The sequence below is a fragment of the Carcharodon carcharias genome, chromosome 3, assembly GCF_017639515.1.
Source record: "Carcharodon carcharias isolate sCarCar2 chromosome 3, sCarCar2.pri, whole genome shotgun sequence".
In the NCBI taxonomy this organism is placed as follows: Eukaryota; Metazoa; Chordata; class Chondrichthyes; order Lamniformes; family Lamnidae; genus Carcharodon; species Carcharodon carcharias.
In genome coordinates, this window is record NC_054469.1 from 125215395 (window position 1) to 125235856 (window position 20462).

Sequence of the window (20462 nt, forward strand, 5' to 3'; positions counted from 1 at the left end):
GGAAGACAGAGAAAGGGGGGCGGAAGACAGAGAAAGGGGGGCGGAAGACAGAGAGAAAGGGGGGCGGAAGAGAGAGAAAGGGGGGCGGAAGAGAGAGAAAGGGGGGCGGAAGAGAGAGAAAGGGGGGCGGAAGAAGAGAGAAAGGGGGGCGGAAGACAGAGAAAGGGGGGCGGAAGAGAGAGAAAGGGGGGCGGAAGACAGAGAAAGGGGGGCGGAAGACGAGAGAAAGGGGGGCGGAAGAGAGAGAAAGGGGGGCGGAAGAGAGAGAAAGGGGGGCGGAAGACGAGAGAAAGGGGGGCGGAAGAGAGAGAAAGGGGGGCGGAAGAGAGAGAAAGGGGGGCGGAAGAGAGAGAAAGGGGGGCGGAAGAGAGAGAAAGGGGGGCGGAAGAGAGAGAAAGGGGGGCGGAAGAGAGAGAAAGGGGGGCGGAAGAGAGAGAAAGGGGGGCGGAAGAGAGAGAAAGGGGGGCGGAAGAGAGAGAAAGGGGGGCGGAAGAGAGAGAAAGGGGGGCGGAAGAGAGAGAAAGGGGGGCGGAAGAGAGAGAAAGGGGGGCGGAAGAGAGAGAAAGGGGGGCGGAAGACGAGAGAAAGGGGGGCGGAAGAGAGAGAAAGGGGGGCGGAAGAGAGAGAAAGGGGGGCGGAAGAGAGAGAAAGGGGGGCGGAAGAGAGAGAAAGGGGGGCGGAAGAGAGAGAAAGGGGGGCGGAAGAGAGAGAAAGGGGGGCGGAAGAGAGAGAAAGGGGGGCGGAAGAGCAGAGAAAGGGGGGCGGAAGAGAGAGAAAGGGGGGCGGAAGAGAGAGAAAGGGGGGCGGAAGAGAGAGAGAGAGAGGGGAAGAGAGAGAGGGAGGCGGGGGTAAGTGAGAGAAGGGGGGGTAAGAGAGAGAGGGAGGGGGGGAAGAGAGAGAGATGGGGAGAGCGAGAACGTGAGCGAGAACGTGAGCGAGAGAGTGAGCGAGAGAGTGAGCGAGAGAGTGAGCGAGAGAGTGAGCGAGAGAGTGAGCGAGAGAGTGAGCGAGAGAGTGAGCGAGAGAGTGAGCGAGAGAGTGAGCGAGAGAGTGAGCGAGAGAGTGAGCGAGAGAGTGAGCGAGAGAGTGAGCGAGAGAGTGAGCGAGAGAGTGAGCGAGAGAGTGAGCGAGAGAGTGAGCGAGTGTGTCCAGGAGCAGAATTTTCCCAGAGTTGCACTCTGCAGTAGTGAGCAGGTATAATGGTCCTACCGCCAATGAAAATGGCAGGTGTTCACGCTGTTTCTTCCCAAGCCCGCCTCATTATATATTCACTATTGCAAAATACACTGTTTCCATGGCGGGCAGGCTCTCATTTGCCCATTCGCCATCACCCAGCTGTTGCACCTTGCTGGCCGCCACCTTTAGAAGGCAGCCACCAGCAAAACACTCATTGCCACCAGCTCATCACCATTGCCTGGGAGACATGGCCAGCAAAGGCAAAAAGACTGCAGACCCCCAGCTTCAAGAACAGGTCCCTTGAGCGATTGTTGGATGCCATGGAGGCCCGCCAGGATGTTCTCTACCCCTGGTCAGGCCGCAGGATGGGTAGCAAAATCACCAACCTGGCTTGGGAGGCAGTGGCAGCGGTGGTCAGCGCAAACACGCTGCTGAGGAGGACAGCCACCCAGTGCTGCAAAAGGATGAATGACCTCCTACATTCCGCCAGGTTAAGTCACTCTTTTCATCGCTCCCAACTCTCTCACTCACTAACCCATCACAATTCACAGGGCCTTCACTCACTGCCAGTGCAAGAGACATCACCATTCTCTCTTTCACACATACTGTCATTATCCTCATCCCGTCCATGGGACCACACACCACCCACACAGGTCAGGCCTACTTATCATCTGGCCCGGCAGGCGTCCTGATACACTCTCCTCATCTCTACTCATGCAGGACAAACTGGCTCACAACAGGAGGGAAAGGTCGCAGACAGGTGGGGGGATGCCGGAAATCAAGGTCCTGACATAATTCGAAAACAGAACCACCCAGCTGGCAGGCAATGACCGGGTCAGGTCCTGTGCTGACGGTAAGGTCGGCGCTGCTCTACCATGAGTGATGTGTCCTGTTTCACAGGCCACCGACATGTACTAATGATCTCCCCTTGCTTTCATAGGCACATCTGCCCAACAGCTGACAGAGTCCGTTACCAAGGGCCTCCAATCAAACTCTGAAGAAACCTCTGAACAGGAATCTGGAGGCACCCTCCCTGAAGTCCCATCACAGCGCTCACCCACACCTTCCACCAGCGCAGAGACACACACCTTTTTGCGACCTAGCTTTAGAGTAGACTCCGGATCACAATCTGGTGAGCACATCGCACTTTCTGATCCACAGCAGGTGGAGGCTGGGACTTCCCAGGTCCCCGGCACTCGGAGGGCTGCTGGAGGCCAGAATGTTGCTGAGTCCGAGTCAGATGACGAGCCTCTAGACTTGGTCATGTTACAGTTGCTAAGCTGCAAAGGCAAGCTCGGGAACATCAGGAAGGGATGTCCACTGCACTCCTCAGATTGCAAGGCACATTGGAGGAGTCTGTCCGTCTTCAGGTTGAGGTGATAGCGCTGTCATTTCAACACACTCACTTCAGCACTGGAAGGGGGGCGGCTGCCATGGCGACCTTGGTGTAGGACATCACTCCTGCACTGCTGCGCAGGCTTTACTCCATCACTGATGCCGTAGTTGGCCTCCAACAGTGTGTATATGAGAGGGGTGCTGGCCAGCTTGATCTCACTCCAGTTACCCCTTCCACTCATGGAGTCAGCCAGTGGCCCTTGGGCACCCATAGAGAGGAGGATCAGCAGGTACACGCTCCGGGGCCATTCACCCAGGTGACTCTGGGAATGACAGGCCCATCTGACTCCCCTCTTCCTGTGACCTCCACAGACATTCATAGGCTGAAGAGGGTGCTATTGCCACACAGCAGGACCCCAAAAGCAGGCCGGGGCCCTCCAAGTCTCAGCGCTGCAGAGGACGCCAGCCAAAGTCATTACAGACAGGGCGTCACAGTCAGCAGGCTGCCTCCACCTCTGCTGTGGATGTCCGGGGAGCACCAAGATTTAGTAGCAGGGTTAGGAAAGTTGGGTAAAAGTACTTGCACAGCCTGGCCACAGGTGTTGATCACTTGTACATACTGTTCACTATTGTCAATAAACTCCAAAAGAATGCCACCCTGCCTGTGGCTCCTTGTTCTGATGAGCAGTGTTCTTGTTACTCATGAAACCTTTCAAGGCAGGTGTCTCCGTCCAGGGCCTCTTCCCTGTGCAGCCTTCAGACCACAGTGATGGTCCAGCCTCACACTCCCTGGAAAGAGTACTGATGCCTGCACCTCAGCCGTGCTGGTCATTGCTGCCAGAATGTAGTGGGCAGGTGCCACAGTTTTCTCATTCTCTGTGTGCTCTCAGCACCTTTAAGGTGGGGCTGGCCTCCTATCACACCAGCATCTGGGACCAGTGATGTTGTGCAACAGCTCCTGAAGGGCTGAGGTGATGAAGGCGGACACAGCATCAGATGCATCTAAAGTTTCATGGCTGCGTCTCTGAGATGGCCCTGATCATGGAGCACAAGCAAACTACCCTCAGCCAGACAGGATGCAGACATTCTCAGAGGCAATGTGAAGATCTATGGAGTGTCCTCACTGCATGTCGTTATCATCCTCCTGCGATCGAGTGACTATTAGGCCCTCCACTGCATCTCCATGACAGGAGCATTTTCAGCGTCGCTCTGTTGCAGTCTGAGCCGTGCCATGGATGTCATTAGCCACAGCCTCTGTAGATAGCCCTTGTCTCCAAGGAGCCAACCCTGCAGCCTCTGTGGACCCTGGAAGACTGCAGGGATCTGTGAGCGACTCAGGATGTAGGTGTCGTCCACACTCCCTGGAAACCATGCACATACCTGCAGGATGCGTTTCTGGGTTCGCATACCAGCTGCACACTCTGAGTGGAAGCCCTTGAGGTTGATGAAGTTCACTGAGTATAACAATGGGGACCTGAGCACCACATGAGTGCAGTCAATCGCACCCTGTACCTGTGGGAATCCCGAAATCAGGGTGAATCCAATGCCCTTGCATCTTGGCTGTCCTGGTCATAGGCGAAATGTACAAAGTTGTGTGACATGGAGAAGATGGGATCCGTGACCTCATGGATGCATTTGTGGGTGGCAGATTGTGAAATCCCACAGAGGTCACCTGTGGAGCCCTGAAAGGCATAGAAATTGAGCACTGCGGCCACTTTCACAGCCACTGGCAGTGGATGCCCTCCATGTGCCCTTGGTGTCAAGTCCTGCAGTAAATAGCAAATGTGAGCCACCAGGTGCCTAGGCATGCGCAGTCATCAGCGATCATTGTTCTCAGTCATCTGCAGGAATGGAAGGCGGCATCTATAGACCCTGGGTGTCTCTAGGCGTCGTCAGCCACGGCTCGCTGTTGCTCCTGGGAAGGGTGTGCAGGAGCCCCTGCTGTCCCTTCTTCATGAGGTTGCTGCTCCTGCCTTTGCACAGTTCAGGAGCCTCCGTTGCTCTCTCCTCCAGCTTCTACAGTCTCTGTAGGCCATCAGGCATACAGCGAGGTCACCAGGATCCATGATGCTGATGTGGTCCTCCTGCAGCATGAAAGAGAGAGAGAAATGTGGTTATCATGGCTGTACTTAGCACCTTTCCTGGTCCTGTGTGACCGTCCCTTAATGCTTTCCAGGGAGTGCTGGTCACCCCTCAGATGGCCAGAGATGAGTGTGCTGTATGGCTGCCCTGTCAACCTGCGACATGGGGGACACTGGCCCAAACCAGGATGCTGAGATTGTAAGGGGCTGTGAGCGCCTCCAGCAGTGACTGCTACTTGGCCAATGTTGGCAAGGAGATTGTACAGTAGGTGCATGCGAATTGCTTGCATGGACGGGCAGGCTAGAAGCCTGACCCCAATCATATCACTGTGGCTGCGCCTGATCTGTCTTAGTTGCAGAGGCATGGTCAGTTTATACAGGTGTGGCCATTTCCCCCACTTACCCTGCCCCCCACTTCGATTGCCTGCGGACAGGATGCAGCATCAGGGCAGCACTTGACCTTCGTCAGCAGTCACCTCCGAGGCTGGCCAGCACCCGCACCCAGACAAACCACCCCCCCCCCCCAACCCACCAGTTGCCTCTGGGGCCAGGCATCAGTTCCCCACCCCCCCTCCCCCCAGTGCCCCTGAGGCCTGTAAACAACAGGTGAGCTGTGGAGAACGCTGCTGCTCACTCACCTCAGTCCCCCCAAAGTGAAGGCCACTATGTGCACGTCGCCTGTTTGCTGTTGTGAAACATGTCGGCGTGTTTTCCCACCAACGTGGACGGACGATATGGCGGGGTTCCAAGAGCCTGGCAGGATGGCCTTTTAATTATATGTTAATGTATTATAATTAGCTACAAAAACAAAAATAGCTGGAAAAACACAGCAGGTCTGACAGCATCTGCAGAGAGGAATATAGTTAATGTTTCGAGTCCATATGGCTCTTCAAAAGTCATTGAAGAGTAATGCGGACTCGAAACATTAACTGTATTCCTCTCCGCAGATGCTATCAGACCTGCTGAGTTTTTCCAGCTATTTTTGTTTCAATATTTTGCTTTTATATTACAATTAGCTCCCTGCCGATCGATGGCGAGAAACGCGGCCTGCCTTTGGCGGGCTGAATGGAAGATCACGACCTGCCTTCACGCTGTCGTAAAGTGGGTCCCCCCATATTTTCTGTGCATGCCTGCCACCAGCGGGCTCGGAAAATTCTGCCCTAGGTGTGTGTGTTTATATTTGAAGCTCACCTATATTCACAGAATCACAGTGCAGAAGAGGCCCTTTGGCCCATCGAGTCTGCACCTACACATGAGAAACACCTGACTTACCTAACAAATCCCATTTACCAGCACTTGGCCAATAGCCTTGAATGTTATGATGTGCCAAGCGCTCATCCAGGTACTTTTTAAAGGATGCGAGGCAACCCACCTCCACCACCTTCCCAGGCAGTGCATTCCATACAGTCAACACCCTCTGGGTAAAAAAGTTTTTCCTCACATCCCCCTAAACCTCCTGCCCCTCACCTTGAACTTATGCCCCCTTGTGACTGACCCTTCAACTAAGGGGAACAGCTGCTCCCTATCCACCCTGTCCATGCCCCTCAATCTTGTACATCTCGATCAGGTCGCCCCTCAGTCTTCTCTGCTCCAACGAAAACAACCCAAGTCTATCCAACTCTCTCCATAAATTAAATATTTCATCCCAGGCAACATCCTGGTGAATCTGCTCTGCACTGCAGGGGGTGCAATCACATCCTTCCTATAATGTAGTGACCAGAACTGCACACAGTGCTCCAGCTGTGGCCTCACTAAGTATTAGTATGAAATTATGCAGGAAAGATGAATGCAAATAAATCAGTAACACACGACTATGGGATAGTCAATTTTGTCATGCTTCCAGTTCCAGGTGCACACATAAAGCAGAAAATATACTGACAACTTAATGGTTAAGACTGCAGGCTGCACCTTATCTTAATTCAATTTTAATTGTACGCTTGTGGACTAGAAGCAGGGTTCTTGGCTCTCCTGAGAGTTGTGTATCTACTTCTAAAGTGGAGGTTTAACCATTTGTTGATGATGAACATCAAAATATTAATATGTTGAAAACCCCAGAGAGGGAAAGTGCATTTGCATTTTAACAAATATTTCCTTTTGGATTAAATTCAATCTTGTGACACTGAACTGGCCTCTCTATGTACATTTTATTTATGGAGGCGCCTTTGGTACTGCATAAACATTTCTGCTTTTTGCTCATCTTTTAATTCATATATAAACGAGGTTCTGAATGTACTTATTGCAAAATATTATGACAAGAGTTGAAGAAATGGACAAAACTGTTGACTGTTCTCAGAATAAATAAAAAACTAAATGCATTAGATTTGATGAACTATAAATGTCTTTGTTTCAAAGAGTGAAATAGAGTTTCATGGTTGATAATCACAATTGGAAAACATCCTTGAATGTTAATCTCATATCAGATAATCTGATTTGTGAATTGATTTTAGAATCAGTGTCGAATATTGTCATGAATGTTGTCAAGCAGCCTATTACAAGACAGCTTCCTACCTTGAGCACAGAATTTCAGCTCTTTGGCATCTATAACTGTTGCCCGTTTATCTGGCACTTTTTTACTGGCTCGATGGTAGCTTCGCCTTTTTTTGCTCTCTCCCCAAAGGTTTGATCCACCATGTATGCTTGGTATATTCAAAACAGCTATGCCTTCCAAGGGCATATTGCTCAAGTCCAGTAGAATTCCATTGCACTGGAAAGATGAATCAAATAAAAAAAAACACAATCACTATGCTTGAATTAAATTAAACTACCATTTGCAATTTTAACCACAAAAATGTCAAGATAGATTTGATTTTAACTCCCAGGCAGGAACCATGCAGGTGGCAGCCAAGAAGAATGATGAACAATGTGGCCTTCACTGTTAATTCCCAGGCCTCAGTTGCTTAGGCCTCATTAGTCCCATGCCTGGGCAGTTTTGTCTGAAAATGATTATTCATACAATCTAAATAACAATTGTTTGCATTTGAGCTTCAGTCCTAACTAAATAATTTATTTGTCCATGGCTGTTGTCGATATTGCAGGTGAGGTCTAGTACAGCATCATGTGACAAAGTACAGGTAAATACAATGGAGACGCTGGTCTTGGGTGTTGTGCAAAATGGCTGATGGTGAGTTGAGAGCCGATTGATTTTGATTGAAAAGCAAGTCAAACATGGTGCAGAATATAGCGATCAACAGGCAGGCGCATGCCCGACCCAAATGAGCGAAAAATGATGCGCGATATTTCAGTCAGTGGGCGTGCACACGCCCACCGACAATTAACAGGCCTATTAAGGCCATTAAAGTTCTAATCAAATGAAATTTTTTGATGCCCGTCCAACCTTGCAGTTGGCGGGCAGGCGAAAAGGCCAAGCGGCCTTTGGATTTTTTGCAAAACCTCATCCACAGGGGAGGTGAGCTTTCATTCAGTGATTAGAAGAAATAAAAAATTTTCAAACTAATTTCTAACATGTCCCTGCTCATGTGACTCTGTCACATGAGCAGGGACATGTTATTAACATTATTTAACGTGTTATTAACATTTTTAAATTCTTTATTTTTTATTTTCAAAATTCTTCAGCTCCATGAGACAGCTCTGTGCCTCAAGGAGCTTTTAATGTGCACCCCCATGCATGCGCACACTTCCACGCTCGCACTCCCCCCGCGCCCAACCCCAGAAGCACTGAGCTGAATCCATGTTGGGACACAATTGCAGGTGGCGATAGGTTTCATGACTGCTCCCGGGCCCACCTGTCACACCTGCCAATGAGAGCAAAATTATGCCCATGGCGTCGAACCAACTGCAATTTGCTATCACTTGTTTTATGCTGTTGCACAAGGCCAATTTCACCTTCACAATTCCCAAAGCAGCAAGTTATAAATTTCAATTGTGTCACCAGAGATGTCAAGATGCAAGAATTCCTTTGCGTTCAACTACAGCAAAATCGCTAACTCATTTATAAAGAACATGCTTACAATTTCACTACAGGTAGCACTCTGCCCCCCACCAACTATTGGATTTTTTTTTATTCATTCACAGGACGTGGACCATAAATGCTAGGCCAGCATTTATTGCCCATCCTTAATTGTACTTGAGAAAGTGGTGGTGAGCTGCTTTCTTGAACCGCTGCAGTCCATGTGGTGTAGGTACACCCACAGTGCTGTTAGGAAGGAGTCCAGGATTTTTACCCAGCAACAGTGAAGGAATGGCAATATATTTCCAAATCAGTATGGTGAGTGACTTGGAGGGGAACTTCCAGTTGGTGGCATTCCCATCTATCTGCTGCCCTCGTCCTTCTAGATGGCAGTGGTCATGGGTTTGGAAGGAGCTGTCTAAGGAGACTTGGTGAATTCCTGCAGTGCATCTTGTAGACGGTACACACTGCTGCTACTGTGCATCAGTGGTGGAGGGAGTGAATGTTTGTGGATGTGGTGCCAATCAAGCGGGCTGCTTTGTCCTGGATGGTATCAAGCTTCTTGAATGTTGTGAGAACTGCACTCACCCAGGCAAGGGGAATATTCCATCTCACTCCTGGGCTTGTGCCTTGTAGATGGTGGACAGGCTTCGGGGAGCCAGGATGTGAGTTACTCGTCGCACAATTCCTACCCTTGTCTTCAATGCTTCAGCCTTGTATTTACACTGATGTGCTGGGCTCCCCCATCTTTGAGGATAGGGATATTTGTGGAGCCTCCTCCTTCAGTGTTTTGTTTAATTGTCTACCACCATTCACTACTGGATGTGGCAGGACTGCAGAGGTTAAATCTGTTCCGTTGGTTGTGGGATCATTTAGCTCTTATACATCACTTGCTGCTTATGCTGTTTGGCATGCATGTAGTCCTGTGTTATAGCCTCACCAGGTTGGCACATCATTTTTAGGTATCCCTGGTGCTGCTCTTTGTATGTCCTCCTGCACTTATCATTGAACCAGTGTTGATCCCCGGCTTGATGGGAATGGTAGAGTGGGGGATAGCGGGCCATGAGACTGTGTTTGTGTTCGAGTACAATTCTGCTGCTGATGGCCCACAGTGTACTATGGTAATCTGATGTGTAATATACCTTTAAGAAGAAAGATATAATAGAAGAACACATGATATTATCCAATGACAGAGTAGTGTGGGCTACCTTGGTGTGCAATCTGGATCCATTAGTCCAACCAAACTAGTGACCAAAGATCTAACAAACTGGCGATGAGGTGAAAAAGCAAGAAAATGCAGAGAAGGATGACAAAAAAAAGCATGAAAAAGAGAGGAAGAGCATCAAGTGAACCAAAATTGGGCCGTACCTCATACGGTAATTATAAGTAGTATTTCCATCCTAATCGTCGAAGCAGTCCCCACAAAGCATGCTGCAGTTTGGAAGAGTTTGTTCCTTTCAACCCAATGGTGGATGGTTGGTCTCATTATGTTGAATATCTCATGTTCTTTTTCCAAGCTAATGACATTGTTCTGAAGGAGAAGCGCACAATCCTCTTATCCGTATGTGGGAGTAAGGCTTAAGGATAGATCCGAAGTTTGACGAGTATTGCGGTGGTAAATTTGATGGCGGGGGAGCTGGAGGGGATGATTCTGGTGAGCAGAGCTTATAATAAGATGCTTAATTTCAATACTTAAGTTCCTGGCGTGCAGCAGTGGGAAACGCAGTCTGCTATTGATGGGTGAATTGGACAATTGAACACTGGTTTCACAATGGCATGTGAACAATTTTAGAACTTTTCACCATATTGTCTGCTCACGCTCGCCCTGATGTCCACCGCTAATGGAACCGGACAATTCCGCACCCCCCTCTCCCCTCCACCGAGTTGGTGCCTGAACATGTGACAGAGCTCACTCTGAAGGAAAAAAAAAATAATTTGAATAATCTCAACTAAAGAATCAGCTGTGAAGACCAGAAAAAACTGGATTCAACTCTTCTGGGATCCCAAAGCATAGCGCTGAAACAGAGAAGTCTGCAGCTGGTCGATCCAAGCAGTCATTGTTTAAAACTTCTTAAAGTCTGAGTATGAGCACCATTGCAGCGGGAGCCCGTCAAAACCAGCAAGTGCGGGTAAACCCTTTGCCTTTATATGAACGGTGGCGCTATCTTGAATTTCAGCAGCATCTTGAATTTCAGCAGCATCTTGAAGTCGAACCTACACTTTTAAATCTTTTAACCATGGATCAGAGATCCAGATCAATTTGGACTTATCCAAGGCCAAGGTCAATCACACAATTGGGGACTTTGAAGAAAAAGATTCTGTAATACATGATTGTTTCAGGTCTGTATAAAAAGACAGAAGCTGAGCAAGTTAACACACTGCTTTATGTGGTAGGCCCAATAGCAGACATTATTGCTAGACAAGGAATCAATAAATTTTCTGCTAACTTTGAAGAAGTATTAAAATCATTCAATGTTTATTTTGACTGAAGAATTCCAAAATCATTAAAAGGGTTAAATTTAATAAATGTGTCCAGCAGCAGGGAAAATGCATCATCTCATTCATTAATGATTTGTATAGAATGGCTGAAGGCTGTGAAGGAGACCTAAAATCTGAATTTATGAGGGATAAAATAGTTGTAGGAATGGATGATGCACTCTTATACATACTGCAAATGAAGGAAGAGTCTCGAGAAAGCTATCCAGATTGTTAGGAAGTCTGAACTTCGTGAGCAGCACAGGTCCATTTTACGAGGAGAAAGTAAACTGCAGTACAAAGGAAACCCCACAGTTCAGTTAGTTAAACAGCACAGAAACAAGGACACTCCAGGCCAAGGGAAACAATACTCTAACTGACCAGTAGAGTGACCAGGCCAGTGATATGGAGCAAAGCTCCCCCATAGGCGAGATCAAAGTCCTGCAATTTCAGTCCAATGCTTTCAATGTAACAGAATTAGACACTTTGGCAAACTGTGCAAGGCCAAAACATCCAAATGCACACGAGTACCAAAGATGATTCATGAGTTCAAGACTGCACAGCAAGAGGATGTACAGCCATGCTTCCTGGGTTAGATCAAAGATCCTGGACTTTTGTTTTGGAATGCAGACATTTTAGTTAACGGCCATCGCACAAACTTTAAATTGGACCAGAGTTATGGTCCTGTCGGACAGAGAACAATGACTGGTGACCCAAAGGCTGATGCCATCCATGACACACAGAGCAGCAGGCATAAAGTCCCTAGTGAAAGGCACCCTGCAGGCGACACTGAGGTACAATGATAGAGGATCTGAGACACCTGTTCATGGTCCACAACCAGGACTGTTCACTACTAAAGCTGCAAAGTCTCTGTCAAACTTCTACAAAAAATTGGCAAGGTCAACCAACAGGGGCCTGGCTCCAAGTTTAAAAGTGAGTTCGCAAAGCTCTTTACAGGACAGGGGCGACTGGAAAACACATAGAAGATCATACTGAGGGAGGATGCTAAACCCGTGTGCCTATTCACACCACAAAAGATTCCCCAGCCACTCATGAAACAAGTGCCACAGCAGCTGGACAAGACAACAAAGATGGGAGTCATCTCCCCAATCACGCAACCAACTGCATGGTGCTCCAAGATTGTTCCAATCCCAAACAAATGGGTCCATCTGTATTTGCGTTGACCTGACACAGATCAACAAAGCCATAAACAAAGAAGTACATCCCTTGTCCACAGTGGACAAAAGCCTAAGTAAACTCTCTAACATCCTGGTATTTTCAAAGCTGGACGCCAACAGCGGCTTTGGGCAACTTCCCTTGACAAAGAGTCCAGGCTGCTGACCACATTCATTACCCCATTTGGCAGATTCTACTTTAACTTCCTGCCATTTGGAATCACTTCAGCACCAGAAATATTTCAGTGTAAGATGTCGGCCATTTTCCAGGGCCTACAGGGGGTCATTTTCCATATGGACAATGTATTGGTTCATGGTAAGAAAGGTTGAGGAACATGACAAGAGCCTCACAGCACCCACACAAAGCAGGGCTTGTTGTAACATGTCTTTAAGGGGTAGCACCATGCCATCACTAGAGGGGAAGTGTGTCATGTGATCCAGCCTCAGTTTCACTTTGGCCTGTGAACAGAACACAGCACATACGACTCTGCTGCTGATGTCTTCAAGCTTTCTACGCTTAGATTGTGCTACATGGCATGAGACAACCCTCGACATTTTGGTCAGACTGCAAGGAGTTTGCAACATCAGAGTGCTGAAACCACAGCCTGGTGACTACACAGGAAAGCTTTGAAGATACAGTGCAGAGATAGTGCTCAAGTAAAGAGCTGGTAAGCAGACAGGTCCCCCCATGATAACGTTGCAGCACATAGCCAGCGGGTGGGACAACACATTGAGGGGACCAGCACGGGCTTAACTCAGTCATGAAAAGGTGAGTGGCCAGTTGTGTGGGCCAGATCAATAGCAAGCAAGGGAGAATCAAACAAAACAGAAAAAAAATGAAGCCATCATGAAATTGGGCCAGAGAAGGTTGCAATTATAATGGAAGGCTTCAGGATTTGCTGAACAATAAATTGAATAAAATAAGGAGGAAAGTCAAAGGAATGATAAAATGTTCACAAAACATCCCAGTTTGAATTGGGATGCAGCTGACCTACCATCCGAATTCAAAATGTTCAAACACTGTACAGAGCTATGATTTCTTGATTCAGGTATATCTGAATCAGGGATTGCAAAGCCATAAAAATTTGCCAAGCAATTGGGAATAAAGGTATACACAGGCTGAACATGTCAGGATTAACAGCAGAAGAACTAAAAGATCCCCAAAAGATACAAACTACATTGAAAGACCGGCTCAGTATCAGGTTAAACTTCCATATTGATCGACTAGAGTTTATGTCATTTTGACAACAGCCTGCAGAATCCATAGAACACTTTGTCAGCAGATGGAGAGGAAAAGGGCACATACTGCAATGTTTTCAAATGCAGAGCTAGCAGACAGAATTGTTGAGTTGGTGATCAGATCCATTCCTATGGAAACATTCCAGGCAGATCTGCCAGACAAGACCAAAATGCATACCATCGAAGAGCTACTCAAGGATGGATGTGAGCACAAAGTGATCCTCAAAACATCAATGAAGCTTGCAGGTCCTAAGTACCACACCAATTGTTGATGTATTTTCTAGAACACCCAAATCAAGTCAGATATGAATGACCAAAACCTCCCTGTCGCTTGCCATTTCAACACTCCACCCTGCTCTCTTGCCCACATGTCTGTCCTTGGCTTGCTGCATTGTTCCAGTGAAGCCCAACGCAAACTGGAGGAACAACACCTCATCTTCCGACTAGGGACTTTACAGCCTTCTGGACTGAATATTGAATTCAACAACTTTAGGTCGTAAGCTCCCTCCCCCATCCCCACCCCCTTTCTGTTTCCCCCTTCCCTTTTTGTTTTCCAATAAGTTATAAAGATTTTCCTTTTCCCACCTATTTCCATGATATATATATAAAAAAAATATAAAAAAAACCCACTAGAGCTATACCTTGAGTGCCCTACCATCCATTCTTAATTAGCACATTCGTTTAGATAATATCACCAACTTTAATTTTAACACCTATGTGTTCTATTGTACTATTGTCGTTGACATCTTTTGATGATCTGCTTCTATCACTGCTTGTTTGTCCCTACAACCACACAGCCCCACCCCCCCTCCACCTCTTTGTCTCTCTATCTCTCCGCCCCCCACACACACACCTTAAACCAGCTTATATTTCAACTCTTTCTTGGACTCGAACGCAAGTTCTGTCGAAGGGTCATGAGGACTCGAAACGTCAACTCTTTTCTTCTCCACCGATGCTGCCAGACCTGCTGAGTTTTTCCAGGTAATTCTGTTTTTGTTTTGGATTTCCAGCATCCGCAGTTTTTTTGTTTTTATCTGTGTTTAATTGACTGCCACTGCTCTTCAAGAAATGCCTACCTCCTTGAAGAAGTTCTGTTCCTCTCTGCGACAAGATTTCCGTATCTCTCTGTTGTCTTGCTCACCTTCTTTGCTTTCCATTTCCCTCCTAGTGTTTGACAAGGTGTTTACTAAAACCCGCTTTCACAGCCATATCTCCTTTCTCAGTGACTGTCTCCGTCTCCGACTTACCCCACGTGGATTTCAACTGAAATTCCACCCCTCATGTTTCGAACCCACCCAGGATTACAGGTATCTCCGGGACATAAAACGTTTCTCGGACTGCTGTTCCCGTCACATTCTGAAATCCACACTCAGTGCCATGCGCCGCCATATGAACACACTCGACCTCTCCCTCCAGCAGCACCGCCGTACCCTTTTTCAAAGCTGCGCGTGCCCCCAGTTTCATTTTATCCTTCGGCTCATCCGACGCCTCAACAAGAAACTTTTTCTCTTTCTCTCAAGTGTTAAGGAACGCAAGCTACAACAACTCATCGACACCAACACCCATCTAGGACCCCCCACCCCTGCCTGTTCCTCCGTCCCCACCCTTTCTTCCAATCCCAACCCCAGCCGTGTATTCACTATACCCCCTGACCTTCCCCTCTCCGATGCTGAACGTTCAGTGCTCAGCAAAGGACTTAGTTTCATACCCTTACGCCCTCACCTCAATGAATTTCGGGCTCGGCATGATACTGAACTCTTCTTCCGCCGTCTTCGTCTCCGGGCTCACTTCTTTGGGCAGGAGTCCTCTCCCAGTTCAACGGATCCTTTTACCCATCTCCAATATTCTCCCTCCACCTGGACCCCTCCCTCTGGATTCTTACCTTCTCTCGATCTTTTCATTGAGAACTGTCGGCGTGACATTAGTCGTCTCAATTTCTCTGCTCCTCTCACCCATTCTAACCTGTCTCTCTCTGAACTTACTGCACTCCATTCTCTCAGATCCAACCCTGACATTGTCATCAAACCCGCTGACAAGGGTGGTGCTGTTGTTGTCTGGCGCACTGACCTCTACCTCGCGGAGGCTGAGCGTCAACTCACAGACACTTCCTCCTACCTCTCCCTGGACCATGACCCCACCACTGAACATCAAGCCATTGTTTCCAGGACTGTCACTGACCTCATCTCCTCTGGGGATCTCCCTCCCACAGCTTCCAACCTGATAGTCGCCCAACCTCGGACGGCCCGCTTCTATCTCCTACCCAAAATCCACAAACAGAACTGCCCCGGTAGACTGATCATCTCAGCTTGCTCCTGCCCCACAGAACTCATTTCTCGTTATCTTGACTCCCTTCTCTCTCCCCTTGTCCAGTCCCTTCCCACCTACATCCGTGATTCCTCTGACACCTTACGTCACATCAACAATTTCCAGTTCCCTGGCCCCAACCGCTTACTCTTCACCATGGACGTCCAATCCCTCTACACCTCCATCCCCCACCAGGATGGTCTGAGGGCCCTTAGCTTCTTCCTCGAACAGAGGCCCGAACAATCCCCATCCACCACTACTCTCCTCCGTCTGGCTGAACTTGTTCTCACACTGAACAATTTCTCCTTCAACTCCTCTCACTTCCTCCAAATAAAAGGTGTGGCTATGGGTACCCGCATGGGCCCCAGCTATGCCTGTCTCTTTATGGGATATGTGGAACATTCCTTGTTCCAGTCCTACTCCGGCCCCCTTCCACAACTCTTTCTCCGGTACATCGATGATTACTTCGGTGCCGCTTCATGCTCTCGTCAGGACTTGGAAAAATTTATTAATTTTGCTTCCAATCTCCACCCCTCCATCATTTTCACGTGGTCCATCTCTGACACTTCCCTTCCCTTCCTTGACCTCTCTGTCTCAATCTCTGGTGATAGACTGTCCACCAATATCCATTACAAACCCACCGGCTCCCACAGCTATCTCGACTACAGCTCCTCACACCCTGCTTCCTGTAAGGACTCCATCCCATTCTCTCAATTCCTTCGCCTCCGTTGCATCTGTTCCGATGATGCTACATTCAAAAACAGTTCCTCTGACATGTCCTCCTTCTTCCTTAACCGAGGTTTTCCACCCACGGTCGTTGACAGGGCCCTCAACCGTGTCCGGCCCATCTCCCGCGCATCCGCCCTCACGCCTTCTCCTCCCTCCCAGAAACATGATAGAGTCCCCCTTGTCCTCACTTATCACCCCACCAGCCTCCGCATTCAAAGGATCATCCTCCGCCATTTCCGCCAGCTCCAGCATGATGCCACCACCAAACACATCTTCCCTTCACCCCCCCTTATCGGCATTCCGTAGGGATCGCTCCCTCCGGGACACCCTGGTCCACTCCTCCATCACCCCCTACTCCTCAACCCCCTCCTATGGCACCACCCCATGCCCACGCAAAAAATGCAACACCTGCCCCTTCACTTCCTCTCTCCTCACCATCCAAGGACCCAAACACTCCTTTCAAGTGAAGCAGCATTTCACTTGCATTTCCCCCAACTTAGTCTACTGCATCCGTTGCTCCCAATGTGGTCTCCTCTACATTGGAGAGACCAAACGTAAACTGGGCGACCGCTTTGCAGAACACCTGCGGTCTGTCCGCAAGAATGACCCAAACCTCCCTGTCGCTTGCCATTTCAACACTCCACCCTGCTCTCTTGCCCACATGTCTGTCCTTGGCTTGCTGCATTGTTCCAGTGAAGCCCAACGCAAACTGGAGGAACAACACCTCATCTTCCGACTAGGGACTTTACAGCCTTCTGGACTGAATATTGAATTCAACAACTTTAGGTCGTAAGCTCCCTCCCCCATCCCCACCCCCTTTCTGTTTCCCCCTTCCCTTTTTGTTTTCCAATAAATTATAAAGATTTTCCTTTTCCCACCTATTTCCATGATATATATATATGAAAAAAATATAAAAAAAACCCACTAGAGCTATACCTTGAGTGCCCTACCATCCATTCTTAATTAGCACATTCGTTTAGATAATATCACCAACTTTAATTTTAACACTTATGTGTTCTATTGTACTATTGTCGTTGACATCTTTTGATGATCTGCTTCTATCACTGCTTGTTTGTCCCTACAACCACACAGCCCCACCCCCCCTCCACCTCTTTGTCTCTCTATCTCTCCGCCCCCCACACACACACCTTAAACCAGCTTATATTTCAACTCTTTCTTGGACTCGAACGCAAGTTCTGTCGAAGGGTCATGAGGACTCGAAACGTCAACTCTTTTCTTCTCCACCGATGCTGCCAGACCTGCTGAGTTTTTCCAGGTAATTCTGTTTTTGTTTCAGATATGTGGAAGGTGTGGTTTTCTGCATGTACCAAGGAAATGTCCAGCTTTCCATCAATTCTGCCAGGCATGTGGCAGAAAGGGCCATTGACAGTGCAGTGTACTAGAGCAAAAGCTGATGCAGCTACAAAGAGCCATGCAGTGATCCAAACAGACTATATACAATGGGTACCTTCAGGCAATAATAATGACCAGCTGGTATGCGATCAGACACACATCATGAGGCGCTGGACAAACCAAACCATGACGATGATGTGCACAACAGGACGAAGAGGGGTGAACACATGTTTCACACCGTCAATCTCGTGGAAAACTTAAAAGCCATCATACCTTCTGAAGTATTTGCCAAGATTCAATTTATCTGCTCCAAGAAAGTTAGTAACTATTTGTCATCGGCCAAGATTGATGCAGGGACAAGTGCCAAATCCTACCTCTGTGGTTTCTAAAAGACATGAATCCATAGAAATGGAGGGCCATGGCGGAATCTACTACTATGAAACTCTCAACATACAACCGTTCACTAATTTCATGAGCAGGATCTGTAGGCCTGGAGAGCAAGAGCAATAGGTCCTCCTGGGTGCTACAGATGTTCTACATCATGGAGACTAAAGGTTCAGCGATTGCAGGTCTACCAGTGTGCTGTGACCTTGCATTAGAACCAATTCATGGAATTAGTTGGACATCACAAGGCAGATTAACCTCAGAAACTATTCTTTTCCCTCAGTTCATGACCTAACATCAAAATACCCAGATTATTTTGACAAAATTGATAGTTTTGAGGGAGCTACAACATTACACTTGTGGAGAATGCAAGTCCGCCGACTGATCTGGTACATTTTGCGCAAGGCAATTGCCAGCAGCTAGAAGAAGAAAGGGCAAAAGATTCAACACCATGGAAGCTGAAAGACCATCACTGAAAGATGGCCTGATTCAATTCAGCATGTCCAAGCACACATGAGACCATTTTGGCCTCATTGGGATGAAGTAGGCATCTCTCGGGGAGTCATTTCTAAAGGCAGAAACATCGCATACCAGAATCTTTGCAACCTGATATTCTTGGAAAACTTCATCACTCACTCATGGGCATAGATCAGACTATAAGACTCCCAAGAGAGACAATCTTGTGGCCGGATATGAACAATGATATTGAAACTGTCGTCAAGAAGTGTTTGACTCTTAAATGTCCTCTGAAATAGCCCATCAAGCCACTCAGTTGTAACAATTCGCTACAAAGTCACAAATAGGAATGAAACTGGACGGACCACCCGGCATTGACCTAGGCACTGGAAATGACAACAGCAGTCTCAGCCCTGTCGACTCTGCAAAGTCTTCCTTACTAATACCTGGGGGCAAGTGCCAAAATTGGGAGAGCTGTCTCACAGACTAGTCAAGCAACAGCCTGACATAGTCATGCTCACAGAATCAGACCTTACTAATAACATCCCAGACACCACCATTATCATCCCTGGGTATGTCCTGTCCCACTGGCAGGACAGACCCAGCAGAGGTGGCGGCACAGTGTTTTACAGTTGAGAGGGAGTTGCCCTGGGAGTCCTCAACATTGACTCCGGATCCCATGAGGTCTCACGGCATCAGGCCAAACATGGACAAGGAAACCTCCTGCTGATTACCGCATATTGTCCTCCCTCAGATAATGAATCAGTGCTCCTCCATGCTGAACACCCTTGGAGGGAGCACTGAGGATGGCAAGGGTGCAGACTGTACTCTGGGTGGGGGAACTTCAATGTCGATCACCAAGGGTGGCTTGGTAGCACCATTACTGATCGAGCTGGTCAACGTAGCTGCTAGACTGGGTCTGCAGCAAGTAGTGAGAGAACCAACAAAAGGGAAAAACATACTTGACCTCATCCTCACTAACTTGCCTGCCGCAGATACATCTGTCCATGAAAGTATTGGTTGGAATGACCACCGCACAGTCGTTGTGGAGACAAAGTCTTGCCTTAACATTGTGGATACCCCCATCATGTTGTGTAGCACTATCACTGTGCTAAATGGGACAGATTTTGAACAGACCTAGCAACTCAAGACTGGGCATCCATGAAGTGCTGTGGACCATGAGCAGCAGCAGAATTGTACTCAAACACAATGTGTAACCTCATGGCCCAGCATAGCCCCCACTTTACCATTACCATCAAGCCAGGGGATCAACTCTAGTTCAAAGAAGAGTGCAGGAGGGCATGCCAGGTGCAGCACCAGGCATACCTAAAAATGAGCTGTCACCCTGGTGAAGCTATAACACAGGACTGGCTACGTGCCAAACAACATAAGCAGCAAGTGATAGACAGGGCTAAGTGATCCCACATCCAACTGATCAAATCTATGCTCTGCAGTCCTGCCAGTCGTGCATGATAGTGGACAATTGGCAGCTCCCTCCTGACTATACCACTGTGCCACCACCTCTGCTGGGTCTGTCCTGCCCGTGGGACAGGACATACCCAGGGATGGTGGTGTCTGGGACGTTATCTATAAAGGTATCATTCCATGAGGATGACTATGTCAGGCTGTTGCTTGACTAGTCTGTGAGACAGCTCTCCCAATTTTGGCACTTGCCCCCAGATGTTAGTAAGGAGGACTTTGCAGGGTCAACGGGGCTGAGGTTGCCATTGTCGTTTCTGGTGCCTTGATCGAAACCGAGTATTCTGTCCGGTTTTGTTCCTTTTTTGAGAATTTGTAGAGGTGGACTGGAGGAGGAGGCTCCACAATGATGCAGGAGCCCAACACATC

At 48.2% G+C, this 20462-nt stretch overlaps 1 protein-coding gene across 3 annotated transcripts in view; it reads right to left on the reverse strand.

Annotated features, from left to right (window-relative positions):
• The window catches only part of dgkb (diacylglycerol kinase, beta), a 975484-nt gene that overhangs the window by 144510 nt on the left and 810512 nt on the right, over positions 1-20462 (reverse strand). For all 3 annotated transcript variants that reach the window (XM_041184471.1, XM_041184469.1, XM_041184470.1), the window contains one exon: positions 7101-7296. In XM_041184471.1, coding sequence (XP_041040405.1) covers positions 7101-7296 — 196 coding nt within the window. The remainder of the gene's footprint in view (positions 1-7100; positions 7297-20462) is intronic.